The sequence below is a fragment of the Euleptes europaea genome, chromosome 13, assembly GCF_029931775.1.
Source record: "Euleptes europaea isolate rEulEur1 chromosome 13, rEulEur1.hap1, whole genome shotgun sequence".
Lineage (NCBI taxonomy): Eukaryota > Metazoa > Chordata > Lepidosauria > Squamata > Sphaerodactylidae > Euleptes > Euleptes europaea.
The window spans coordinates 34,427,940-34,450,213 of NC_079324.1; the positions used below are offsets into that span (position 1 = coordinate 34,427,940).

At 44.7% G+C, this 22,274-nt stretch overlaps 1 protein-coding gene across 1 annotated transcript in view; it reads left to right on the plus strand.

The window, feature by feature from the left end:
* ATP11C (ATPase phospholipid transporting 11C) overlaps positions 1 to 21,912 on the plus strand; it is a 100,054-nt gene extending 78,142 nt beyond the window's left edge. The window contains exons 19-29 of the mRNA XM_056859255.1: positions 1,505 to 1,751; positions 1,825 to 2,034; positions 2,297 to 2,399; positions 3,432 to 3,577; positions 4,451 to 4,510; positions 5,763 to 5,890; positions 9,506 to 9,641; positions 10,789 to 10,854; positions 11,051 to 11,154; positions 11,999 to 12,152; positions 21,684 to 21,912. Coding sequence (XP_056715233.1) covers positions 1,505 to 1,751; positions 1,825 to 2,034; positions 2,297 to 2,399; positions 3,432 to 3,577; positions 4,451 to 4,510; positions 5,763 to 5,890; positions 9,506 to 9,641; positions 10,789 to 10,854; positions 11,051 to 11,154; positions 11,999 to 12,152; positions 21,684 to 21,749 — 1,420 coding nt within the window. The 3' untranslated portion in view covers positions 21,750 to 21,912. The remainder of the gene's footprint in view (positions 1 to 1,504; positions 1,752 to 1,824; positions 2,035 to 2,296; positions 2,400 to 3,431; positions 3,578 to 4,450; positions 4,511 to 5,762; positions 5,891 to 9,505; positions 9,642 to 10,788; positions 10,855 to 11,050; positions 11,155 to 11,998; positions 12,153 to 21,683) is intronic.
* The last annotated feature ends 362 nt before the right edge of the window (positions 21,913 to 22,274 follow it).

Consider the following 22,274-nt stretch of genomic DNA (forward strand, 5'->3'; position numbering starts at 1 on the left):
AATTCAGCTTCCAAACGTCTGCGAGTGTAAACTTGGCAGCCTGTTCATGGGGAGTGCAGGGGATTATTCCATGGTTGCTGCAGCGCACAGGAGGAGGAGCAGTGCTAGCGAGCCTTTTTCGAGGTTTGAAACGATTTCTGCCTCCCCCTCTTTCGACTGCATTAGTACGGAGAAAAGGAATGCCAGGTTTCTGCTACAGATTGACAGCAGCACAGGGGAAAGAAGCCCCATAGAGAGATGGCATTATCCAGCTGCTGAATGTAAACTCGGTTGCTGGTTTTGCAGGATATTTACTCCGTGCCGGTCTTAGGTAAACCGGTCACTCCCAAAGGGGTAACTCTAAAAGGAGATACCCCTTTGAGGGCAGACCAAGGTGCTAAATATTTTTTCTGTTACTCATTTGTTGTGTTCTGTGTGATGAAGTTTGTAAGCTGCATTGAAAGGTCTGCAGCAGGAAGGCAGAGTTTTAAAAAAATCTTTGAATTGAACTTTGTTGCCAAAGATCTGTGTCTATGGTGGTGTTTTCTTTCTTTTTTTTAAAAGCTATATTTAAGTGCAGTGTTTTATTGATTTCTTTGGAGCACTGACACAAAGAAATGCACTGCTTTGTGCCAGCCGATGGCACTACCCGACAAAAAAACAATGCCACCTTTTCCAGGCAGGAACCTGTCAGAACTCAATCTGGCAGCGGGTCTTGAATGGGATATATCAGGGATCCAGTCTACCTGTCACCACCTAGCTCTGCCCAAGGGAGAGTATTTCAGGAGGACTAGCTACACTGGCAAGAAAGCTCCTTTTCAGCAGGGTGAATCTGGTGATCTTGTAACGCTTGCACTGGGTTTCTGAGTCCAGTTTTTTTTAGCAAGAATGTTAAAAGAGCCCTGTTGGATCAGACCATCTCACCCAGCATCCTGCTTCACACAGTGGCCAGCCAGTTGCACTAGAGGGCCAACAAACCAGGCATAGAGAACAGTGCATTCCTCTGGTGCTGCCTCATAGAACTGATACTCAGCTTTTTAGTCACCATGGCTTAAGCAGCCATCAATGGACCCATCCTCCATGAATCTGTTTATAGCTTCGGCATCTAGGAGGTCTTGTTCCTGTTGCTTCACTCTGCAGGGGGCTAAGAAGAAAAGAAGAGTTGGTTTTTATATGCCGACTTCCTCTACCATTTAAGGGGGATTCAAATCGGCTTAAAATCATCTTCCCTCCCCACAACAGACACCCTGTGAGGTAGGTGAAGCTGAGAGAGTGTGACTAGCCCAAGGTCACCCAGCTGGCTTCGTGTGCAGGAGTGGGGGAAACAAATCCAGTTCACCAGATTAGCCTCCGCTGCTCCTGTGGAGGAGTGGGGAATCAAACCCAGTTCTCCAGATCAGACTCCGCCGCTCCAAACCACCACACTTAACCACTACATCATGCTGGCTAACTGATCAGGCTGTCCCTCTAATAGAGGGAATGGATGGGAACTTTTTAGATAAATTTAATATCTGTCTCGCGGTAGACTCCAGGAGAATGCCGCTGAAACCATTGAGGCCCTGCATTCTGCCGGCATGAAGATCTGGGTGCTGACGGGGGACAAGATGGAAACTGCCAAGGCAACCTGCTACGCCTGCAGGCTCTTCCAGGCCAACACCGAGCTGCTGCTGCTGACAACAAAAACCGTGGGAGAGGACCGCCACAAAGAAGAGCAGCTGTACACGCTGTTGATGGAATATCACAAAAAGCTGGTGAATGAGATGCCCGAGAATGTGAAAAGGTGCGGCTGAGATGTGCGTTTTTGCCATAGCCCTGATCGGCTGAGGCTCTTGGTTAGATTGGCAGTGTTTTGTTTTTAAAACCACATCTTCTGTTTTAAGGAGCTGGACACTCAGTCAGGAATACGGGCTGGTGATCGACGGCGCAACCCTGTCCCTGATCTTGAACCCTTCTCAAGACTCATGTTCCGGCCACTACAAAAACATCTTCGAACAGATTTGCCTCAAATGCACTGCAGTACTGTGTTGCCGAATGGCCCCTCTGCAGAAAGCACAGGTGCGTGGCGCATGCCAATTTAGGAGCGTGTCGTTCCCAGTGTGCTGATCGAATGTGTCATGGCATAGTGACTCCCAGGTAGCATTTGTCACATTTTTTTTTGCCTAATGAGTTAGTCATGTTCACATCCTGAGTTCCCCCTTCCCTGCTACCAAAGATGGAAATTGGCCCCAGTAAGCATGAGTGATGTGGGAGGGGGAGGAGAGACGCCCATATCCTGTGTTTTCTGCACTGTCCGGCTTTTCTGTTTTCTCTCGTGTAGATTGTTCGAATGGTGAAGAATTCAAAAGGCAAACCGATAACTCTTGCGGTAGGAGATGGTGCCAATGATGTAAGCATGATCTTGGAGGCTCACGTTGGCATAGGTAATAAATGTGATGTGCCACTGTTAATAGGCTGTACAATAAATACTTCCAGTTGCTGCTTTGCGGTGCCCATCAGTTGGCCACGGTGAGCCAAGGTCTGCACTAAAGGAACGATTGGTTATGCAACTTCTGCAGAATTTGCACAGTGATTATTTGTTTAGTAGTCTCTAGCTATATTGACATAACCAATTCAGCTTCACTTAGGACCCTCATAGGCCAATGAAGGCCACTGTACCCTTCCAGCAACCAGAAATCTTATTCTGCCATCCTTCTAGCACCTGAGATTTCATCAGGCAAAGGCCAAGCAGATTTCTGCATGTGTTAATTGTGCTGGAGGGCTGTATGAGACCTTAGATTACCGGGAAGCTAAATTCTGCTTCCGGTGCTGCACTCCACACTTTTCCTGTGTGGCATATGCACAGCCCTGGGGAGGAGCTGTGGCTGAGCACTAGAACAAATGATTTGCTGTGCCTCAGTGGCAGAGCATCTGCTTGGCATGCAGAAGGTCCCAGGTTCAATCCCTGGCATCTCCAGTTAAAGGGACTGGGCAAGTAGGTGATGTGAAAGACCCCTGCCTGAGACCCTGGAGAGCCGCTGCCGGTCTAAGTAAACAATATTGACTTTGATGGACCAGGGGTCTGATTCAGTATAAGGCAGCTTCATGTGTTCAGGTCCCAAAATCAATTCCCACCATCTCCAGTTAAAGGCTTTCAGGTAGAAGGTATTGGGGAAAGACCTTGTTCCTGCTGGAAACCCAGCCAGTCATGGTAGATGGTTCTGAACTAGATGGCTTGACTCTGTATTAGGCAGCCTCAAGCTTTCCCAATATGTTCACGGTGATAATATGAGTTTGAAAAAGATGGCTGGCTTCCCATGGACTGCGTTCCTGCTGGTGCGGTGTAGCTCTCTGGCAAGACCATAGCAAACCATCACCTCACACATCTGTATATTTCCTCACCAATGAGATTTTTCTGCTGTATCAACAAGCGCCAGATCCAAGAGAATCAAACTCCTTTGCTGTTTTTCGCCTAGGTATTAAAGGCAAAGAGGGCCGCCAGGCAGCAAGGAACAGTGACTATGCCATCCCCAAGTTTAAAGACTTGAAAAGATTGCTGTTGGCGCACGGGCATTTGTACTATGTTAGAATATCGCACCTTGTGCAGTATTTCTTCTACAAGGTAATGGGTTTTGGATGGTCAGCTGGCCGTCTGGCTGGCTAAGAACTGTTAATCTCAAGCAGAATGTTTATGGGGCTGGCAAAAGTGGGAAATCAGACATCCCGAATATCAAATGAGTGGCCCCTTGTGTTCTGCCACTGGCCCAGTGTTTTTTCTCTCCCTTGCCTGTCTCTGCCAGCTCCCGTCCTGCCTGCAGTGTCTGCTCTCCAGAAATATATCGCTTCAGGCAGAAGACAAGCCGTTATGCGTTTTAATGCCCCCCCCCAAAAAAAACTCCCCATGCATGTAGAGAACACGTATATCATGGAGAGTCAGCCTCAACTTCTCCCTGCTATTTTTCTACATGCAAGGATCCCCCCCCCATGGAACAGCATTTGACATGCAACTTCTCCCCTACAACTTGAACTGTTGCAGTTCAGTAAAAGCTTTGATTCTGTTGCATGCATACGCTGGACCTGCATGTTGTGTGCATGTGGGGAAAGACAGTGTAGTCTAGTACTTACAGGGTTGGATTTAGACTGGGAATATCTGGGGTTTTTGTTCTAGTTTAGCCACAAAAATGAGCTTGGTACATTCATACTCCCCAGCTCTAATCTGCCACCCAGAGTTGTTGTCTGTTCTCTTTCCCCCACCTCCCAAAACTGTATGTCACCTTGAACTCTCACAAATGACAATATGAGAAATAAAAGTGGTCATGTTTTGAAGTGAGAATTCAAAGCAGAGCTTTTCAAGCCGAACTCAGAAAGGATCATAGGGGGAGATGCACTCCTTTTATATGGGTGGCCTCATTGCTTTTAGTTGTGACAACAGAGAAAAACAGCAGTGATGGTTTTCCCCAATAACACACTCTTCTTTATGTGTTTGCCTCTTCAGAACCTTTGCTTCATTTTCCCACAATTTTTATACCAGTTCTTCTGTGGCTTCTCACAACAGGTATGTGATTACTCTTTATTGTGCCTCTAGAGGAAGGTTGGAGATCTCAGTTTCACTTTGGGCTGATGTTCTAGTCTTGCTGTCTTTAAAGAGCAGTGCAGTGTAACTCTGGAATATAATCTTGCTGGGATGCTTTGGTGCATCCTTCCCTTAACCTAAACAATGGCGTCACTGGCCTATAACACAAAGGACAGGGCGCCTTTTAATGTTGTCCTTGCCAGCCACATGGGCTCACAAGCAAGTCGCATTAAAATCATCCTTCAGCCAGAATCACCTGCAGGGACTATTGCAGGAGGGCAGATGTGAACGGTGAGTCACGATCTGCACAGGCAGCTCTTGACCCGGCCGGGTGGGGTGCGTGGCTGCAGCGTTTAAAAATAAATGCCGAGGAAAGCTGACTCTGGGCTGTTGCAGCCATGCGAACTGTCTGTAAGCCACCCGGTCACTTTTCTTTCCATCCAAAAGTGGTGCTTCGCATTGCACTTAAACCTACTTTCCTCCTCTGCCCTGAATCACCTTCATATGGCAGAGCCTCAAGTGACCCAGTTTATCAGCAGTGGCTCACAAACTTTCCAGTGTTCCATGAAACCCGATTTGTGGGCTCTTAATTGGGTGAACATGATGTGCGGTTCCAAGTATTCCCATTCCGTTCATTGGTGGTTTGCGTCGAGTTGTGCTAATTACCTGGATTTTTCCTGGCTAGGATGCAGTGGGGGTTTTTCCCCTTGCAAGCTAATTTCCCTTCAGGGGGTTCTGAAATGTACAGTTCCTTTTATGGTCTGGTTCTGTATCCCCCTACAAAAGCTTTAGAGCAAAGCTATGGTTTGTTTGTCTGATTTTAAGAAGCTGAATCTTATCATTGAGCTTGGCATTGTACACCAACTGCAGGAATGTTTGGGCTTTTTTCTCCCAGCTGTATTGGCCATAAAGTTCTGCCCTCTTTTGACAGTTGTGTTTTGGAAACTATGGGTTGGATCCTGCAGATCCAGTCTTCTAATAACACTTTGCTCTAATTCAAGGAGCATTCTGCTGGTGGGTGAGAAAAACAATGCTGTCAGCTGAATGGATCCATCGGATCCAGCTCATTAGAACTGATTGTTGTTTCTGGGTCTAGGGACTATTTATTTGATTGTGCTTAGGAGGGGATGGCAGACAGTGTAATGAGCATTTTGGCTGGGGTGTGAGTGAGCCCCTGCTTGCATGATTTTAGATGACATTTGTTCTCTGTCCCCACCCTCCTTTTGTTTTTAAGCCTCTCTACGATGCAGCTTACCTTACCATGTTCAACATCTGTTTTACATCCCTGCCTATTGTGGCCTACAGTCTGCTGGAGCAACATATCCCCATTGACACCTTGATGTCCGTTCCAAAGCTATATATGTAAGTGATAAAATGTGTTTGCCCTTTTCTTTGTCTTCAGTGCTGATGACAGTAATTCAGGGCTTGGAAGGCAAGCTGGATGTATTATGTTGGCCGAGGGCCTAAGCCACAATTCAAGAAACCCCTGGCTTGCACCTTTCCTGCAGTGAAATCATTAGTTGCCATTAGGCAATCTACCTTTTCTTGGCCTCATCTCCCCCCCACCCCCAATAATGATCCTAGCCTACCTTACAGGATTGTTCATAAGAGTTACTGGGAAATTTTATTTATTTTTATTTTGCGATTTGTAGCCCTCCCCGGCCAAAGCCAGGCTCAAATGCATTCGTGCTTTGAATAGTCTAAAGCACTGTATTAGTGATCAGCAGTTGGAGGTCCCAGGAATAAATCCAGAGCCACCTGCAGAGTATCAGCTGTTTTTGGTGCCTGATTGCTCTGGTTATCTTTTATTGCTCTTACCCCTACTATTGCTTTATTTCTGTAGTTTCACAAATCATTGCTTGTGCCACTGCTGAACCACACACTGTGAACTTGGGAATCTCAAAATGCTTTAGCTTCTGATTTTTGAGCGCCCCTACATCGCGTGTTTCCAGGTGGCACTTCCATCCACACAATTAGAACATGCAATTTCAGCAGTCTGAACCTTTGGCTTCTTTCAGTCTGTGTTAATCTGTGTGGCAGTTCTTGGCTGATGGAAACTAGTGTAGGTTGGCACTGTCCAAAGCCCCATTGTGGTGACATTCACCACATCTCCATTGACTATATCAAGAAGAGGCTTAGCCAAGCATCTGTTCCGTGAGCCAGGAACTTGCTCCAGTGATGAAAATGTTCCTCTGGCCCTGTTCCAGCAAGCCAGCTGCTGTTGTCTGTATCACACACTTACTGTGGTGTAAACATCCTCCCGTCTGCATCAAGAAGGATTTATGCTTGTAGCAAAAGGAAATGGGGCTGTTATAGTATCAGGCTGCCCATTGCTGCTTCTCTGCCATCTCTTTCTTAGTTCTCTCCCTCCCTCTCCCCTCCCTCTCCTCCTCCCTCTCTCTGCCAGATATGGTGGCATACCTATTGATTATATTTGTGACTCTGGTAAGTTAGTGTGCTCCACTTACTTGCCTGGATAAAGTTTGTTATGTGAACAGAATAAGAGAAATGGGGCACTTTGTGCAATATTCTGTTTTTAATATTCACAAGTTAACACATATCTGCTGTTTCACCTGCCCCGCTTGCCGCACTGCAGTGGTTCAGTTTAAACTTCTGTTAAAGCAGCAGTAGGCAAGGGCTTAAACAATAGGTGATACGCAGGGAGTTCCATATGTTTTCGTAACAAACATAGTTAGTCCTGCAATGGCTTTGCCTGTCCTGAAATGCCCCTCTTTTAAGGATGATTTTAGTCCTTCTGGCATTCATCTTGAGGAGTGATCTCGAACTGTCCCCTTCCCCAAAAAGAATAATTAGTCCCATTTGTGGAATAAATAAATACATTTTATTTGCAGCTAATATGCCAGAGAAAACAGAAAATGTCCATACAGCGTAGATGTTTACAACCAAGGCCAACAAAATTAGGAATCACCCAATTTTACACTTCCACCAATTAGGGAACATTGTGGCAACGTAGCTTCATTGCTACGGCACAATATTTTGCAACCTGGGTGGTGATTGATGAGCTGTCTCCCAGCAGAAACCTTTTGGCCCATTCACCCTCATCAACAGAGCCCATTTCCCTAATCAAAGGGTCAATAATATTGAAGCGGGCTGACTCGTAGAGGGGACATCTAAAAAATACATGTTCAATGGTTTCCAGCTCCCCCGTGTTACACGGGCAAAGTCTCTCCACCCTGGGGATCTTCTTAAATCTCCCTTCTAATATGGCAGATGGTAGGGCTGCACATCTGGCCAGTGTATAGGCCCTCCTATGTGTGTTCCTTTCCAGGGAGTATAAGTATGCAGCTGGTGCTAGAATATACCTGGAATGTCATTTGTGGAATAAAACCCAGTCTTTTTGAACTTGCTAACACTTTAAAAAAACACCAAAAAACAATAGCTCTTCTTAACTTCTCCTGAAACAATTGTCTCCCTCCTGCTGGAGGCACGGCCATTGCAGTCCCTCTGTGCTTCTTGCTGCTCCTGCAAACCGTTGCAATGATTGCCCAAAATCACAAATGTTTAAATTTCAAGGCCAGCTGGATTGCAAGTGTCATGTTTCTGCTGATGTGCTTTGTTGACCATAAACTGTTTTGCTTTGTTAACGTCCTGTAAACCACCTCAAGAGTTCTGAGTAAGCTCCGAGGAGCGCAGGGGCCTAAATAGCAAGTTGAACTATTGTGAGCCAGGTTACTCAGTAAGAAGGAGCCTCAATGCCTTGCTTCAGAAACAGAATGAGGCCAGAGGAGGCAAGTAGCCAACTAATTGTGGCAGCTCTGATGGGACCCACTGAATGGGCGGCTCCTCCCTTGCATGCCCCTCTTCAAAATTCGGCAGGACCAGCTTTCGGACAGAACGGCCTTCTGCGTTCTGGGTCGCCAGGTTCCCATAGATTCCTGTGACCTGCATCTTAATAGCAGACAAAGCCCTGTCGCTCTTCTCTGGACTTCAGTTCGTTTTCTTGAAACCTGTTCTCAAAGAGAGGCTATATTTGCAAGGAATCCCGTTTCAAGCCCAGCAGAGGGAGCTCGGGTCTAACATTCCACACTTGGCCAGCCTGGCTTCTGCAGAAAACACCCTGGAGCCAACAGAGAGCATCTGCTTTATAAAACAGGGACACCCGAGTGTCAAGTATCGCTGCTAAGTAACATAGCCAGAATAGCTTGACTATCCTCCTATTGTACAGTTGAGTTCTGGCATTGTTGGGAACATATGGCTGTCCTAAGGACAGGGCCGATGGAAGCCGTGGCAGCAGTACTACTGGGCAGAGAGGAATCACTGAAACAGAGTGTTTGACGAAAGAACAATGGGTGTCTATGAAACTGTGTGTGGGCGTTATGATTTCTGTGTTTGAAAACTAGCACTGCTCCCTTCTCTCCGTTGGGGATGTCCCAAATGTCACATTGCTGTTTCTTTTTCCGATTGCATCATATCACGGGGGGTGGAGTTCATAGCTGTCTTCTGCACGGAGATCTGTGATGGTGCTTGCCAGAAATGGAGGCAGGCGCCCAGGTGGCTTGTGTTGCTGGTTTGGCGGCTCCTGCAAATGCGCAGGCAGATTCTAGTTGGTCTCAGTGGTCTTTAAGAGCCAGCAAAACTGCATTTTTGGCCTCTCCGCCAGCCTGGTGTGGTGGTTAAGAGCGGTGGACTCTGATCTGGAGAACCGGGTTTGATTCCCCACTCCTCCACATGAGTGGTGGACTCTAATCTGGTGAACCGGGTTGGTTTCCCCGCTCCTCCACATGAAGCCTGCTGGGTGACCTTGGGCTAGTCACAGTTCTCTCTGAACTCTCTCAGCCCCACCTACCTCACAGGGTGCCTGTTGGGGGGAGAGGAAGGGAAGTCAATTATAAGCCACTTTGAGACTCCTTAAAGGTAGAGAAAAGTGGGGTATAAAAACCAACTCTTCTTCTTCATCTCCCATTCCTTCTCCCATACCCAAGTTTTAAAACTTTTCTCCTTTTGTTCTCTTGGCAGGAATGTTTCCGGCAATGCAATGCTGCAGTTGAAGCCCTTCTTGTACTGGACCTTCCTGGGCCTTTTTGATGGCCTTGTGTTTTTCTTTGGGGGTTATTTGCTTTTCTGGGATGCTTCTTTAGAGGACAATGGAAAGGTAAGAGGAAAATTAGCTCCTAAACCAAACCCAGTCCAGGAGCCACAGAAATTTGCAGCTAGTTTGGATGCAGGATGGCTCTTGAGATCCCCGTTTCTTGAAGAGCGGCCCTCCCCTCCCCAGTACCACCTGCCAGGACCACTTTTCAAGCAGAGTTTGAAAAGAAAGTCTGCTGCTTGAAAGAGGAAAAAGGTGTGGACACGTCGAACCTTTTCGGTGGGTCTAAATGGGCTTCTGGATCACCATACCAGTACAGCCACTCACTTGGGTACAATGTTTGATTGAGAATTGCCTATGGATTGCTTTTGTGCTGTTTGGTACACTGCCACAAAGGGTTTCAGTTTTTCAGCCAAGCAGATTAGGTTGATAATCTAAAACCACATGCCAAACATATTTCAGGTCCCCCGGCCTTCATCAGTGGTCTAGTAAAAACATATTATGCACACATACACATAAATCAACAGATGAAGCAATTTTTACAGCCCAAATCCAAAATGTTTCTCTTTTCTTTAAAAAAGAAAAATTGTCTGTTGAGACATTGCCAATTGTCATTCCATTGGTATAATATATGTAATGTCTATGCACGTTGATATGTCTACAAGACCAGTCAAGATGCTAGTTTGTGAACATAGGAGCTGCATTAGAAACAATAAGCTGACAGCACTGGGAGTTGCCAGGAGGAGGGAAAGAGGAAAAAGTTCAGGGAAAGGGATACAGGGGAAAGTGAGGTTGTCGTCCCCCCCCCCCACAAGTACTTGAAGGTTTCCTACCATGGAAGAGGGCCTGGCCCAGCACCACACAACTGGGCCATAGTTTTCATAAGTAGAGTATGCTGTGGGGGAGAAGGAAAGCTGAAGACAAAGGGGTAGATAAATGTAGATTTGCTGTTGGGTGGGAAGCAGAGAAGAAAGCAGGAGAAGGGGAGAGGCGATGGGGGCTTCCGAGGAAGAGAAAGGAAATAGTAGGAGGGGGCAAATGAGATGTATCCCACAAGCCCCTGCGGGTTCTCACTAGTACAGATTTATTTGTAACTGTAACAAGTGCTGAATATTACCCCATTCTGACGCTATGATTTCTTTATTTGCCATCCTCTCCTGCCCCAGTAAAAACCTTGCTGAGACAAATGTTTCAACTGACTGTTTTTCAGATGTCTGGAAACTGGGCTTTTGGAACCCTGATTTTTACAGTACTCGTGTTCACTGTCACCCTGAAGGTTAGAGCTCTTTCTTTTGTTCTAAATGAAGCCATCTTTGATTCAACTGTTTCATTTCTTGATCTTGGCAACGTTTGTTTGAGATGCGGCCAGAGTTACTAGACCACTATAATGCAACAGCCTGTTTACACTATGTTGTAATTCTCCTTTTTTTTTTTTTTTTTTACAATCTGTGATTGTTTTACAATTATTCTAGCTGGCATTAGACACTCGTTTTTGGACATGGCTAAACCACTTCGTCATTTGGGGTTCGTTGGCCTTCTATGTGTTTTTCTCATTCTTCTGGGGAGGAATCCTTTGGTGAGTTTTTTTTTTTTAATTTAATGCATCTGGCTATGTGCAGGGCATTGTGTGCATCACACCCTAAATTCATATACACTTGCATGTTATCAAAACTTCTGTTTAGATAACTTTATTGAAGATAGTAAATAAAGAACGAGAGCTTGCGTTTTGGGTTTCAAAAACTACCACATCACTGTTACGTTAGAAAGGCCATCTCTTTTTTTAATTTTAACATCTCCTTTTGAAGCCGCATGCTAGAATCAGGATTAAAACTTTACGGAGCTGGTGTAGTATAGTGGATTGACTGGGCTGAAATCCCTGCTTATGCACGGAACTCAGCGGGTGACTGTGGGCCAGTCTCTCGGCCTAAATTGCCTCGTAGGGTTGTTTTGAAGATAAGATGGGGAGGGGCAGCATGTAAACCAGTTTGAGCCCCTTGTGTAATTAACTATCTGGGGCATGTTATTAAAGGTAGTCCCCCTGTGCAAGCACCAGGTCATTACTGACCCATGGGGTGACATCACATCACAACATTTACTAGGCAGATTTGTTTACGGGGTGGTTTGCCATTGCCTTCCCCAGTCATCTACACTTTACCCCTAGCAAGCTGGGTACTCATTTTACTGACCTTAGAAGGATGGAAGGCTGAGTCATCCTTGAACCGGCTACCTAAGACTGACTTCCGTCGGGATCGAACTCAGGTCATGAGCAGAGCTTTGACTGCAGTTCTGCAGCTTACCACTGTGTGCCACAGGGTGTGTTATTGCTATCTTATTAAATATTGGTGTGTTGTACGTAAATGAAGTCAAGGCAGATATATTTTTGTCCCAACATAATATATCTTCTGTATCTTTCTATCCAGGCCTTTCTTGAAGCACCAAAGAATGTATTTTGTATTTGCCCAACTCCTATCTTCAGTGTCCACCTGGCTGGCAATATTTTTGTTCATCTTCGTCAGCCTTTTCCCAGAAATCATTCTGATAATCTTTAAAAATACGAAAAGCAAAAGCCGCCAGGTAAGGAAAAATAATAGTGGTTCTGTGACTTCATTTGTGGAGGAATGGGTCCCTCTCTTCTAAGCTTTTAACTGACACCTTTTTGAAGTGGAATTGATGCAACAGGCATCTCTGCAGTTTCATCGTGCTGTTCCTTTGCTGTGCAAAGAATTTGAGAAGTCCTATTCAGATCAGCCAAGCTGCAGAACAGCTAGCAGTTCAGTGTAGTCAGCATTGATGAGTCTTGAGCAGCGGACACCAGCTTCTCCTTGTAGAGACAGGCAGCAAGAATAATTTTTTGCCACAGGAACATAGAATGGCTGCTGAATGTATGTGGCAGAGCTCGGAATGGCTGCATCCATCTTGCCTGTCAAGTCATGAGCCTGCGGGGAATGGACTCTGGATCAAGATCATTGAGAGTTCACAAAGGAGTTTCTAAAGCCTCAACTTGACATCTACAACTGAAATATTCCGAAAAATTTAGCCAGTCGATTAGGGTAATTAGGGTTATTAGTTTTTAAAATAGGTACATGGAGCATGGACTTGAAGAGAAGGCTGGGTTCATGCTATGGCTGGATTGCAGGGGAAGATTTTCCAAAGAACTATGCACATTACGTGCCAGCTGCGTAGGCATGGGTCAGGAGAGAGATGTAGTACTGTGCCCTCATCCTGATTGAAGGGTGTACCAGAACCAAAAGAGTCTGCTAGTCTGTTCTGTCGATATTTTCTACAGCTGATCAGATTGTTGTTTGCTTCTCTTTTAAAAAATCTGTTTTCAATGAATGGTCCAGAAATGACAGGCTGGTGGAAATGTGCCATTCAAGGTCTATTGTGTGGTTACAAAATCAGTTGCAGGACATGGGCTAGTGTGTGCCCCTTTCCCTCTCCTCTCCAGCACAAACTGCCCTTTCCTGCCTTATGGTTTAGGACAGTGTGTATCTACTGATGCCAACCTCAGTTCCCATCGTAACCAGGGTTAAAAAGCTGATTGCAAATCTGGAGGCAGTCATGGTTAGCATTAACCGTGGTTCGTTCCAGTGCATGGGTAACCACAGACAATGATTAGGCTGGGAAGAGAGTGGGGAGTTCACACTGGGAAGAGGAGGTAGCAGGGAATGCACAACCTGCCAGCTGGTCTCTCAGCCACAGTTCAACATTATGTCTGCTTCAGTCCTACATGCAGTGTTTGTGTGCTAGTTAACACTAAGATCTGAGTCACAAGCCATTCTGTGAACATGAATCTGCTTCATTTGTATTTTGGTGTTCACGGTGCTAACAGGGACTAGATAGGCTTAAGTGAATTATTTAAGGGATTTTTTAAAAATACCTGAACATTAAAAATGCAAGTGTACCTTGTCTGTACCTTATGTGGCTTTACAGTAAACTCTGTGCACAATTTATATGTTGAAGAGTTCTCTTTGCTACAGTAGAATGATAGATATAGCACAGTGAATATATTGTGGAAAATATAGACACTTCATCCTTCCCAAAGTTATGACAGAGCTACTTTAGGGTTGCTTTAGAGAGGCCCCCAAAACGACTATACACTTTGAGGGATTCCTGAACCTTTTTAAAAGGTTCTCCCCTCCACCTTGCATCACAAACTGCTTCCTGTTCCCAAATTATTTGTCATGTGGCAAAAGAGACTGCTTGTTAAGGGATGTGAGGCAAAGCTGTTAAGAACTAGCTGTGTCGTTCTGAGGATCTCTTCCCTCATCTAATTAAAAAAAATAAAACATTTCCCCAACTGATATTCTTGATAATCTGCTAATACCAGATAGTGGCTGGCCCCCTGCATGGATAACAACAGCTCAGGGACACTGGCGGAAAAATAGGGGTCTCTGCCTATTCAAAGGATCCCCCAGGTATGCAGAAAACAATGTCTTTGTTAGCTAACTGACAAGTGTGGGGTGGGGAGTAAAATTGCATAATGAACACTGATTGTCTTCTGGTTGACACAGCCTATTGAGAGCAGCTGAGAAAAGATCAGCCACCTAAAGCCCCCCTGAGAACTTAAACAATCTTGGAGGCAGCTATGGTTTAGGATGTGGAGGATTTCTAGGTTGTTCCCCATTACTACCCTTATTCTTCACGGACCCCCACCTTGTTAAGCAAAAATTGATGACGGGAAAAAGGACAAATAAGAGTAATTGTAGAGATTTTACCCTCTAGAAATAAATACGAAAATACATTCTGGGAGAGATGGAAGGAAGGAAATTGTGTATCTCATTTGAGGATGGAAAGCCAAAATCCTTGTGAGAACTAGGATTGCCAAAAACTTAGAGGGGAAAAAAGATCTGGACCCTTTAATAGCGGCTTAATGGGATGTTATTTGCCAGGTGATATTTACCTCCACATGCCATGGAAAGCTTCACCTGCCCATTTCCACACATGAAGACTCTATTAAAGGGACAGAGCTTTCTCCCCCCCCCCCTAGGCTATTGGCAACCCTGGTAGAAACTGAGGAATTACTCTCACCACTCCAGGAGGTAAGCCTGTTGTCTAGGAGGCAAACAATGATAGGAGAGTATCTGTCAGGACAGCAAACTAGGACCACAACCCTTGCTAGCATTTGGATGGGAGATCTCCAAGGAATACCAGGGTCATGACACGGAGGCAGGCAATGGCAAACCACCTCCGAACATCTCTTGCCTTGAAAACCCTACGAGGTCGCCATAAGTCGGCTGTGACTTGACGGCGCTTTGCACACACTTAGCCATCTGCCTCACTTCTGAGGCTCGTAATATCTCAGAGTATCATACAGGATGTGAGGCAGGCATTTTCCCCACGCAGCACAAGGGAAATACACTGTAGGCAAGATGCTTAGGGCTAGATAAGCAGCTTCCTGTTCACCTAAACCCAAACGTTGGCAATCAGCATTTGGTGTGATAGGCACACCCTCTGGGGGATCTTGAATCACTTAAAAATGGAAGCTGATTGGTACACAGCCTTTTCAAGAGAGATGGCTGGTACATTTGGGGGCAGTGGTGAAAGTTTGACTATAAAATCTCAATGAGGGAAAAGTCTGAAAACAAAGTGGCTGGCATTATATATCAATCTGCAGTGTGGCTGCATTTGGGTGTGGTAGCTGGACAGGCACAAACTACCTTTGTACACCATACACTGGCTTGTGGAATGTACTGCCACAAAATGTGGTGAAGGCCACTAGCTTATCTGATTTTAAAAAGGGAAGGGGATTGGAGGAATCAAGAGCTATTAGCTAAATCAGCCAAATGGAGCCTCCATGCCAGCACATAAGGACAGCTGTGGCCTTAATTCCAAGTTTGTGGGGCCCTGAAGGCATCTATCTGGCAATTACTGGAAGCAGGATGCCCGACTCAGGGGTCCTTAGTCTGACCCAGCAGAGCAGTTTTAGTGCTTTTTTTTTTTCTCTGGAAGGATGCCAGAGGTTTTATTTAATTGCAGGGAAATACTCGGTCCTCCTGGAATTTTTATGAAATATCCTTTATCCCTCCCCCCCCCCCCACACACACACTTGGGATAAACTCATTGTGAGGTTTCTTAACTTCAGGGTAAAAAGAGCCAGAATTGGTCCTGCTTCATCAACACTTTCCTATCTCTATGATTCTGCTCCTGTTTCTCTGTGCCCCCGGCATCCTCTCATACCGCCTCCGGTGCTCTACGCTTTTCCTTATCAGTGTTTCGGTTTGAAGGACATTTTGCACTGGGGAAAGCTCAGCGGTATTTTTTTCTCTCTGCTTTTCTGCCTTCCTTTTTCTGCATGTGCAATCTCCCTTTTTCTTTTGTGTTATTGTGAACCAGGTAACGAGGCGCCTCCCATCCTCAGGAACCTCCACTGTCTTCATGCTCTCTCAAACCTCCAGCAATCACAGCTTCTCTGAATGAACAATAAGGTGATTTCTTCTCTTTAAAAATAAAACTGTTCGTGGCTGAGCTGCTTTTCCTTTCTTTTGATGGGCATAACCTTTGATGATGTGTGTGTCTGATGATGTGTGTCTGTCTCTGTCACACACACACACAAAAAAGCCTGCTGATAAATTCACAATATTTCAAAGGACCTTTAATTGCTTTTCCTTTCCGTTGTGCTCCACTCCGTTGTTGAAGGCGGTCCAATTTGCTCTGTGTCGCCAGCTCCTTTCTAACCAGCCATGCTGTGAGGCTCAGTCACATATGCTCCTCTGATGCTGCTCAATGACTGCAGCACCCAGTGTTGAGCCATTGTGAATCATGCGCCGTATTGGTCTCACTCACATTTCCTCATACCCTGTGGATCAGAGAATGTTGCTCTGAACTGATCTGAAACATCAGTGTTCTCTTATTATACTTTTCAGTGCAGTTCTTCACAACACCAAAAAACAACAGAAAAACCCACGTCTATCTTGAGTAATGATCAACCACAGAGCTTAGAATAAAATTGTCTTCTGTAGTGTTTGCTTATTTTTAATACTTGTTCATCACCTCCCCCCCCAAAGAAAAGTCTCCGAAAATGGATCCCAACAAGCAGTGCAATTGAAATTACAATTCAAAAATCAGCCAGGCTCTTCTATTGGGCCAATTGTTTCCATAGTGTTTGTAGTAACCTTCGTATTGAAGCCTATCAATGAATATTATAGCTGCAACTTCCGTACTATTCAAGAAATGTATCACATTGAAAAACAAATGCTCTTGCCAGCAAAACAAGGTCCGCCCACAGACAAAAGTAGGAGTTTTTATGTACTTGGGGGACTCCCCAAATATGCAGAAAGACAGGACTTCGTAAATCAGCCAAAAGAAAAAGAGACCCTTTAAAAAATGACCCTGGTGAGCACTGAATGTACTGCGGAAGAAACAGAATGGTGAGGGCAACTGAGAGTTCAATGAGAAAAGGGGAGGTTTAGGATTTTTTGCAGGGTTAAAGATTTCCCAATTGTTCCCCCTTATGGTTCCATGCAGGCCTTATCTTCTTTAACTTATGAACCAAGCAACTTGACATGAAGATGATCCTTTATTATGCAATTACAGAGTATCATGTAGGTGTTATCAGCTGCAAACCTTTTGGAAATTAAGGATTAAATATGTCTGAGAGAGAATGCCTATATCAGCAGTATTGCTTTTGCACATATAATAATATAGATATAATAATTAATTTAAAAGCAAGCACAAAGTAAATTCAGAAAACAGCACAGGTTACTGAGTTTATTACTCCTGTGCTGCTTCTATAACACCCAAATAAGAAATTTCAGACAGAATTTGCTTTCCCTGTCATGACCAGCCAATCTACAGGATAAGTGGTACATCACTCTGGATGCTGGCCAATAGAAAGCATAATGCCAGCCATCTGCCAGCCAGCAAGTTTTTCCATCAAATACCAAGGTGTCTGTTAGGGCACGGCTGGGGGATGTCCCCAAATCCAGAGTTGGCAAGTACGTTCTGCAACTCCAGGCTCTTGAGGTTGGTTACACGGTAAGCAGAAGGACTGACAGCTCTCTCCACTGTGTGAGAAGTCCTGCTTCTAAAATTTCCAGCCAATCCAGAGGCAACATACTGCCTATCAACTGCATGCATCAGTATTGTACTCCACTGCTCCTTTTTTGTGCTTGTAGAGGGCTCTAAGGTTCAAACACAGGTAGTGACTGCGTTAGGCTCCAGACTCAGACCGCAAGGTGCCTGGTGAGAGAGGAGGAAGTCAGGTTGGTATATATTAATATCGACTGAGAGGGGAACAGTTAGCCATCTTCCAGTGCAGGTTTCTCAGAAGACCTCTACTTTTTCCCAATCATTTGACTTTGATGCAAGCTATCTTTTCTCCACGGTAAATATCTTGGATCCTTCTCCGTTGCCTTACACAGGTTGTTGCATTCAATCTGATTTTCAGTGTTTTGCGATATGCTACCAAGGGTGTTCCTGAGAAAGGGCACTGATTCTTAGTTGGCTGTTTCTCATTTCAAGCTCCATCTATCTGACTCCACAACTGTAGCACCGAATGCAAACTAAAGCCAGAGGTAGATGAAGCTATGCAAATAGATGATAAACATATCCGGTTTGACTTAGCTGACAGGTTGGCAGTTTTAAACCACTTCAAATATTTGTCTGCTGCTATAGTGTTGTTGTTTTTTAAATGCTGTTTTTTATGTTGAGGTTGATTTGTTGCATTGTTACATCACAGCATAGATAAATGCATTTTTACATGCTTCATAGTATATTTGTGACTGTTTCCAGAAAAGAGTGAGCAGTAGGATTGCATCCAATTCAGTGCCGGCCAGACCATCGGTCAGACCTCTTCTTTTACGAACGTTCTCAGACGAATCTAATAAACTGTAACAGGTATCCTGATGTCAAGAAGCAGGGCCTTGGAAGTCACGGATTAACCAAGTGATTCTTGAAATCGATTAAAATCAGGGTCTTGTAATCTCAGCTGTTGGTATCCAAATTAAAACAGGTACAATGCCTGCCATACTTCTAAATTGGAGCTGTTTGATAAGAGCACTGGCTTGGATTCCAAGCAGTATGAGAAGAGAAGGCATCTTCCTCTGTTACTGGAAGGAAGACAGTTGTGGGGAGCTGGAAATCTACAGCTCTTCCACTGGAGGAGTTACTGCTGCACCAGTGGGATGGCACCATAAGGTCCAAGCTGATATGTCCAGAAATGTGCCCCCCCCTTCATCTGCACTTTTGGCCAGGTTTGGTTGTGTAGAGAATCAAAGTTTTTATTTGTAATAAAAACTTTATCGCCATCTTGCTAGAGGTTTAAAAAATGAGTTTGGAGTCTTCTGCTGAAGGTTTGGAAGCGAAGAGGGCTTTCTTTTCCATGCATAGTTCCTCGCCAGCAGAAATTCTCTCTTTGCTTCCTGCCACACAGATTTTCCTGCTCCTCCAAGTTTACAGCTTCTCTCTCCCCAAGATGCAGGAAAACCAGGTTCTTTCTAAAGTAGTCCATTTTAAAAAAAATACTGCAATTTCCCCCCAAAAAACGATGTTTTTTTGTGTGAGTTTTGTTTGTTGAATCCAACACATTTCATACAATACTCAAGGTGAGTTACTTTGTGCTGGGTATCTCCAGCTGCGTAAGAGACAGGGGTTTCCATTAATAAATCTGAGCTGAATTGGACTACAGAAGTGGAGGTGTTCAGAAATTGGCTCCAATTTACTCCCAAGTATTCTGGCATTGCACCTGAGAGGTGTTAGCAATTTTGTGTTTTCTCATAATCACATGCTCTTTTGTCTGAATTAAACGTGTAAATTTAGGATGAATATGAGAGAATCTGAATTTACCTGTTACTATTGTACAACCTAGCGCATGCGTGTGCATATCTGGGCGCACACAGGTGAATTTACGTTGTACGTTTTTCATATTATGCATACTTTTCTACATGTTTGATTCTGCATGTGTGATAATTACTAAATGTGCTGAAAAGAGAACAATGCCAAACCAGTCACATCCCCATTCTCAGTTCAAATCTTGCCCCATGTATGTGAAGAGACCCATTGATCAGATAGGTTGATTTTGAACATTTCAGCTATTACATTACTGTGTATTGGTGTGTGTGAGGGTGGGGAGGAAGTGCACATGACTCCACTACGTATTCTTCCTACATCTTTATTTTTCCCCCTTCACATCTTCCCTGTCTGTCAGACACTTGAATTCTCCCTGCATTGGGAGCTCACATATCTTGCCCAGAGCTGGGAAGATGCTAAAATTGAACCTCAGACAATGCAAATATTCAAGGTGAGAAGATTGTCCCCGTTTTTTTGGTTGATGGATATCGATTTTTATAATTTGCTTTTTATTGGGAACCATGAATGCCTTTTAAGATGGAACAGTGGCATATACTCTGTTTTTTCAAGTTCAGATGTTGGGGGGGGGAGAAGTTTCCCACGTTACCTCATTAAACTTTGAGCTTCTGTCTGCATGGGATCGTCTTTCCAGTGCCAGGGAGGGTGGCATTGCAGTGTGGAAAGGGACAACATGATAGGTGTACCTGAATGGGAGCTAAGGCTGCTTCTAACAAAACACAAACGCAAGACTAAAGTAATAACAGTAAACACAACCCACAGCAAAGACAAAGCTGCAAAAAAAAAAAAAAACATTTACACACAGACTTTGAATATTTCTACTTTGCATAGATTCCTGAAAGCTGATGCTGGGTGCGTTCCTCACTGCCTCAAGAAGTTTATTCCACACTGGGGGCCCAGTGCAGGTCCATCTGTGCCTGGGCAAAAGGAATTGTCACCTTCCTACATGACGGAATGGATAGAAGAGACAGATGGGTTACCAGGGAGATGCAAGGGAGCTGACCTTGGCGAAGGAGGGTTTTTCAGAGGCCGCCCTGACAACACATTGCTTGAGCCTGTATTTCTGTATTATGTTTGGCGCCAAGTTAGTGCAGAAAGCTGTGCATTGGACTTGTTTCGAGCTGCCAGCTTTGGTGCAGAAAGCCCTACAAAGTCTTCCACAGATCATTGCTAACACCGCTCCCCCATCCGTCCACCCCCCAAAATCCTCCCCATTTCCAACTCCTTCCATCAAACAGAAGCTTAATGGCTCTTTAACTTTCCCGACAGCTTCCATTTTACAGCCTGTTGCCTGCTCCTTCTTTTCCCAGCTCCTTATTCAACGGACAAAAGAAGGGGATCACTTTAGCATGCAAAAACAAGGTTTTTCACATGACACTTTTTTTTTAAAAAAAATAAACCTTTCTGTGAGGTAAAAATTTGCCATGACTCCCACTGAGGTGTTCCTGAAAGCATGGTGAGAGGCTCCTCAGAAGCTAACCGCGTGTGTGTGTGTTACGAGAATATTGGTCCTAATGGACAAACACCATCTTGCCCTCTTCATTTGGTCTTTGCCTGCAACACACAGCCCCAAGGGAGCATTTGGCGTGTAGATTCAGCTCTCCATGGGACGCCAGCAGGCCTGATTGTCGTCCAATATGAAAGAGGTATGTGTGCCTTACAACACCCCCAAGAATCCTTTGCATGTTGTTTCCATGGCAGGCATGTGATTCCTTAGCAAAGAAGTGCATGTGGAAAGGGGTCTCCTTAGGGGAGCGAGTTTTAAAATGCATTAAATCAGCCCTTTTGTAAGACTGCAGAAACTCAAATTGCCTTGTCTTTCTCTGCTTAGCCTTCTGGATTTTATGTTCGAATGCTGCTATGAGAAGTAAACAACAAAATAAAACAGTAATGTAAGAGCACCTGTCAAAGCACAGTAAAACGAAATCTGATTTAAAACCCCAGGTGGAGAGAAAACACTTTTAAATGCTATCAAAGACCTTCCAGAATAGTTACATCTTCACATTTTTCCTGAAGGCCTATAAAGGTATACCCAAATCTATCTTCCAGTGGGAAGGAGTTCCCCATCTGGGGGAGGGGAAGCCAACAGGGCTGTTTTGTTGTGTGGTTTGGCATTTATTCTCCCTTCAGTTTCATCGTTGGTCTTTTTTCTCTTTGCCTAGCATATTCTAATTCTCTGTTTCTGATACACTACCAGGAATGGCGAGTGTTTCTTCCCACACTCCTCCCTCCATCTTGTGACAGCTGTCAGTGTTAACTTAAATTGTCTTCTTTCTTTCCCCCTTGTGATTTTTACAGCCTGCTACTTTGGAGCTGCCGATATTGGTGTCCTACAAACACAGGGAGAACGGCTACACCCTCTAAGCGAAGGCCAGAAACACCATGACTCCTTTTACAGAATGATGCCCTCTCAGGATTCTTCGGATGCAAAGATATAACCCCAGCATGTGGGCTTAAATTAACAGTGCTCTCTCTCGCTCTGTCTTGCTCTCTTCGTTACAAACTGAGTATCAGAAGCAATCAAAAAGGAAGCCAAGAGAGTTGTTCCTTTTTGTGTTTTTTTTTTTTAATAAGGACTTTTTTTTTGCTTTGCATTTTTAAAATAATGGGGGAAAGTAGGGAAAGGCATCTCTTGTTTCCCTTCTTTAATCCCCTTCTTTAAGAAACTAACTCTTGCTATTCTGCAAAGAAAATGTTGGAGAAAACTACGAGAGGCTGTGGCACTTGGAAGACGTGTGTCCCGCTCTTCTGCGATTCAGATTCATCCAAGAAAGGTGACGTGCTGCTAAAATTTTCTCTTTCGTTTCTTTCCCATCCTGACCAAAGAAATAGCACAAGTTTATGTTCTGAGGGCCGCGTTCCAATTTTCCATGGACAACGCTAGTGCAG